The 6,000-nt window shown below is 35.9% G+C and overlaps 1 protein-coding gene across 5 annotated transcripts in view; it reads left to right on the top strand.

The window, feature by feature from the left end:
* ATE1 (arginyltransferase 1) overlaps nucleotides 1-6,000 on the top strand; it is a 156,774-nt gene that overhangs the window by 22,728 nt on the left and 128,046 nt on the right. For all 5 annotated transcript variants that reach the window (XM_026650942.2, XM_026650943.2, XM_024216986.3 and 2 more), the window contains exon 6: nucleotides 5,670-5,902. In XM_026650942.2, coding sequence (XP_026506727.1) covers nucleotides 5,670-5,902 — 233 coding nt within the window. The remainder of the gene's footprint in view (nucleotides 1-5,669; nucleotides 5,903-6,000) is intronic.

Below are 6,000 nucleotides of genomic sequence, written 5' to 3'. Positions count from 1 at the left end.
CTAAATTTGTTGCCCGCGCACACTAGGACATCCCACCTCTACCTAGTTCCTAGGGCTCAAGGCATAACCCGGTTGATTTAGGCACCCCTACCCTTTCCCAGTTCTTTGGGCTCCAGACAACAGGCACCTAACTTTACTCCTCCGTGGGCTCAGGGCCCATTCCCTGTGGACTCAGGGCTTAATCTTTTGCGGGTTTACAAGGTCTTTTACCAGTGAAAGAGCCTTGCACAGTAATATCCTACTTAACTTCTACTTATTAACAATCACCAAAACAATGCACATTCTAAGCATACAATGGCCAGTCAGGATCAGGTCATCTGGGGGACTCCAGCTTCTGCATGGTGTCATTGGCAGGGTGCTGAGGGCTGCCAGCTCTGATCTTGGGGCTATGTCCTGGAGCTGGTTTCCAAGAACTTCCTTTTGGACCCCAGTTAATATAGTGAAACTTGAGTCTTGCTTAGCTGTCCCTTAACCAATCATTTTACTAAAATATTACTAAACAATTTTCTAATCAATCCTAACATATTGTAAAACAATTCTTTAACCAATCCTACCCCACCACCATAGTTGATTTATACCTAGCAAAATTAGTTATGCAACAGACAGAAACAATCAAAGAACCAGACAATAGAAAGTGGGGACCGTAAAGAAAAAACAATAAAGAAGTAGGGATTTTACAACCACAACTGTTGATAGCATTCTGTCTGGCAAGAAATCGCTTATCAGGCAAAGTTTTCTTAAACCACCTTAAGAACTGTTTCTTTATCTGGTAATGGTGGGTACTATTAGGACAGGATTGCCTTCTTAATAGCCCAATATTACATTGTTTTTAATGTAATTTAGCTGTCGCATCCTCAGATTCCATTCTGCTTCTTGGCTCATGGCTGCTGCTCTCCTAATATGGCTGCAGAAAAAGGTCTCAGAACTTAGAATGTGCCTACAGGAAAAGGCCTTATCCTTACAGTTGGTTATCCACAGCTAGAAATTTTTGGTTAGATTATCCTTGCTTAGTTAGTTTTTTTTATTCTAGTGTATGTGACCATAGTTGAAACGTTTCATAACTTTGACACTTCTGATGACGGCATTTGATTGTCCAGGATACTTCCAAAATTAAAGATAAATCTCTTTACAAAATAGTCACAACGACTAATTCTGAACTGCATTGATTCCAGGACAACACTAATGGCACCCAAATGTTTCTTCAACAATTTGTCATAAAGTATTTGCTACAACTCTCTCTCTTTTTTTTTTTTTTTTTTTTTGTTTTTTTTTGTTTAATCTGCAAAAATAAATGGCCCTCTATTCTTTCCGGTGTAGAAATAAATCTGTCTCTGCACTGCCCTCTTGGTCCCTTACAACCCTTTAGCAGGAATGATCTTTCACAGCCACTAACCCAGTTTTAAGACCTGGAAATGGAACATGCACAAGGTAATGCTGACTCTGTCATTAGCTACACTAGTTTGCCATGTAGTTTTGGAAGAAGACAATGTAGCACACAACAGCCTGTTCCTTTCTGACCTTGGACCTTGCAGAGTACCTGCAGAGTCAGGGACAGTATTGTTGCAGAATTGGCAATCTTTCTGTTTCTCTCTCCCCCCACAGCCCACTCACAAAAGCAGAGGAGATCATGGGACTCAGTAGTCTGTGGTACTTAACAGGTAACACTGGCTTATTTGAAAGATATAAAAAACAATGAAAGGACTCTGAAAGGCAGTACCTGAAATGTTGGGGAAAAATCCCTTCATTACACTGTCTCTTGTGGCCTATAAACATTTTAATGTATAGATTTACATTTGGCATAAGCAGTTAAAATTAGTGTTTCACTGTAGGCAAACTGGTGCTGGTAATGAATATACAACTTATTTAAGGATGTTTTGTTAAACATTTTGTTTAAGTGCTCCTATGAGGAAAGCGCAGGAAATAGCTGTCCTTTCTTCGAACTGGATGAAATCAATGTTAATTTTCCAACTATTGATATTCCCCATATCTTGTGTTCTAACATTGATAGCTTTTGCCTCATTGTCAATATCATACTTATAAAATGGAAGATTACAGTTCCTTAAGTTCTGAGTTCATTTTGTTGTATAAAAGCAAATGGAAATGAGACTACAGATCAAGAATTTCCCCGCTAAGTGATCTGGGTCTTGCTTCATTTAATTCTTGGACCAAGACCAAAATATTACTGCTGACTTGAAGGATCAGTCACTTTTGAAAGGTTCAATATCTTGGCCAATGAAGCTAAGTAAAGAAAATAATGGATTTAAAAGAGTGGAATATTTTCTTCCATTATCTTTTTCTAAGTCTTATGTTTTCTCCAGTATACATAATTGGACTTCATCAAAAACCATAACACAACTACTACCACCACCCACAATAAAACAATAACACAACTTAATGGAAATTTTTTGACCAGTCCTGTTTATCATTGCACAATATCTGTAGAGCTTGGGTAGAGAGTAGTGAGTTAATTCTTAAACCTTTAGGTTATGGAAGTATTCAGCACCCATTATTTTTAATGAACAAAAGGGAAAATTATAATTTGTATTGCCTTAATTTATGTACCTTCAACATTTGTTCGTGAAAGACTGTTTATCTGTAGCATGTAGCTACTGGTTTTAGACTCACTATCAACCATGAAAATCAGCAAAATTCTAATAAGGGGTCAGGACTCAAGTATTTTTCTGTTTTTTCTCTCCAGAGGGACCATTTCTGCAAAGGGAGACTTTCTCTTCATTTGTTTCTCTGCATCATTCCATATATACGTTTTTACCAAATGAACTAGTAGAAGGCCCCTTTGTACCTCTGGATCAGAGGGGTATGCATAAATTTAAATGATTGTCTCTCATACTAGAAATGGAAATAGGCCTGTTATAGTTTATTTAAACTCAGACATATAGTTCAGCTTCATGTGAGATAGGAAAGTAACATATCTGAATGTTTAGAAAAGGTGTCAGTGGGAAAGAGAGGCAGAATTTGAAGGTGAACAGGAATTCGGTGAGTCTAGTCATAAATTAGCAGCTTTAAACAATGATTAATATTGAAAATATTAATTTTGAAGTGTATTGAAATACTTCAATACCTTTTCAGTGAAAAGCAGGAGAAAAATTGCATTAGCCCATTTCCGTAAGTATCAGGAGAGTTTTAATTACTGTAAACAATGTGTTGGTGTGTTTCCTGCAGCATGATGGGTCCAGTGACATCTAAGAATACACCCTTTGAATTAATAACTGTGACTTGCATGAATACATGTAATGTTCTGCATTCTATCAAATGTCTAAAAATGAATATGCTTTCTTAAAGGCATAATTAATAGGTGTAAGATTTTTCCATTTTAACTGTTTGACGTCGGTACTCCAATATGAGTCTTACTTCAAGTGTTTTTACAGGTACAAAGCTTGTATATGGTTGGAAAAAGCTTTAAAAGGCTTGATTATTTTTGAAAAGAAAAGCTCGGTTTGTAAAGCATAAGTATTAGATGTTTCTTCAGTAGGTAAAAAAAAATCTGAATTTAAATGATACATATAAAAATAAAGTAAGTGAGATTTTCACAACAAAGCTAAGAATATATTTTTTTTTTGTAGCAGTATCATACATATTACAGCTGATGTGCCATTTTCATTTGCTAAAGAAGAAAATACGTTTAATAAAATGGAAGTGAGAGTGGTTGGTAGTTTTTTCAGATCTTGTAAATTACGTAAATACTAGAATACCAAAATGCTGTATTTTCTAGAGAGACCTGTTGTAAAATATTGTACCAAATGTCTTCTATACATTATCCTGTTTCCAATATGATTTAAATAAGAGAAGAATGATATTTTGAATATTTATTTGCTTCTGAAACAAATGGAAATGTTAGAAATGGAAATATAAGAAAATATTGTGAAATTATACATACTATTGTACAGTTTTTTTTCATAATTTAGAGTTGTAGATATATATTCAGACAGTAAAATTTTCAAGAACATTGAAGTCTCATTCTCAAAGTGATGAGGGCACTTTAGAGCTTTGTAAGTCCCATTGAAAGTCATTTTTTAAGTCAACCACTTCTGGAAATGAGAATTAAACTCCAAAGTCAGTTATGCACTTCTGAAAATTTTACTCAGTATTTGTGATCAGTTTGTAGTAGTGAAGCACTGCTTTTCTCACTTACGTTATAATATATATGGTCCGATAATCTTTAAGCTATTACTAATGACTCTTTCCCATACACATTCCTCTTGTACATTTGTCTTCTTTTTAAAAATAAATACTATTTCACAACCAAACATAAGAAGTAAACAATAAGAGCCGACGTAACAATATGCACATTCAAAATACTGATGACGATGGGGTGGCAATATAGTTTATTTAAACCTTTTTAAAAGTAGGCAAGCTTATTAGTACTTCAGACTACACACTTACCTGGCCTTTAATTCTTCTCTGCTCTGCATATTAGAGCTATTGGCGATGACTATATGTATGTAGCAAAGGGTTTCCTGGCAGTGTGAAACAAATTCGTTCTACTTTGTATCCTGTGCATGATTCTGTCAGGTTGCCCTTTGCGTTGCTGATGCAATATATCAATTCTCAGTTGGTGGTGACAAGTCTTTCCAGTGCCTCAAGGTGATCCTTTTAGTTGCTTGGATATACTACTGTTTTACACAATGCAGCTAAATAGGAGTGGGCCTTTGTTTGTGGATACGTGTGGTGGTGATTTAAGCAGTGTGTGTGTCAGGAATTGGGAAGTCTTGATTTGTATCCTTGACTCTGAAACTGATTTGGGGTCTAAGCCAAGACCTTTAACCATCTACCTCAGTTTCTCCATCTCTAAACAGGGAATGATATTTGCATCATGGGGCTATTGTCAGGGCCTTGTTTATTTTGCACTTCTGCCACCACGGAATCCATCATTTACAGTATAACTTCGCTACAGAATTTAAGATTTCATTTAAAATAAATAGGTATTTTAGTCCTTGTGATTGTGAATATCAGCATAAAAATGTGAATGAATGAGTTATAACTAGATTATCCTCCTGAGTCTGTAGAAAGCATGAAAGTGTAGCTCTGCCCATTTGTCTCAGTGGAACATTAATTCTGAAACCAACCATCTTATTGGCTGAGCATTTTAGCTGAAACACCCACCTGCTGTGTTTATCTCTGATTTCAAACTGACTTCCATGCCAAACATCCCATTTCCTACTCAGCAGCTAAAATCCTTTATCATTTATATGATGCAGCTATGCATTTAGACAAAAATATGCAGCATATTGAAAACTGAGTTCAGGGTACAGTGTAAAATTGAATTTAATGTCAAAATGAGTGAGGGCTACTGTAATGATTTGTATTTTTGTTTAATTCATTTAAAAATCTCAAATTTTAATTTAAGTGACGCTACCGTAGGATTTCTAGTTTGCCATGTCAGATGCCATGAAAGGAATGATCTTGCAGCAGTTTAGGTCTGGCTTACCTTAAGGCATGTGGGTTCCTAGCTAATGGCTGCAAAATGTTCTGAACGTGGAAAAGCTAAATGCTGTGTAAATGCTAAAAATCATCATGCTATTAAAAAAAACCCAACATCTTTTGTAAAAGTATTGTTTGTAACCAACTCTCTTCTGTCCCACCTTTCATGTAATAGCTATTTTTCTTGTGATATAACCTTGTTGTTTAATTCTTTGTTTATGTCCTTCTAGGAAAAGGGGCTGATTTGAGCAAGCCGCCCTGTCGAAAAGCTAAGGACATTCGGAAGGAAAGAAAATTGCACAAGCTTCTTCAGAACCAGACACACACACTTGAAGGCACTCCAAGTCAAGTGGAGCCTCAGGTTTTACTCTCTCAAAACTCTAAATCTAAAGCGAACCAACCTAAGTCCATTGAAGACTTCATTTTTGTCTCCTTACCTGATGATGCCACACATCAGTTAGAGGTATTGTCAATTACATTGCTACTGATTTATTTTTATGCACATACATAAGATAAATAATTTCTACCATTAGAAGCAGCTTTCAAAGAAAAGACTCGTGA

Source organism: Terrapene carolina, unplaced genomic scaffold (assembly GCF_002925995.2).
Source record: "Terrapene carolina triunguis isolate 2854851 unplaced genomic scaffold, T_m_triunguis-2.0 Scaffold95, whole genome shotgun sequence".
NCBI classification, from domain to species: domain Eukaryota; kingdom Metazoa; phylum Chordata; order Testudines; family Emydidae; genus Terrapene; species Terrapene triunguis.
Note: the sequence above shows the minus strand (reverse complement) of the source record. Positions and strands in the feature narration are given on the sequence as shown.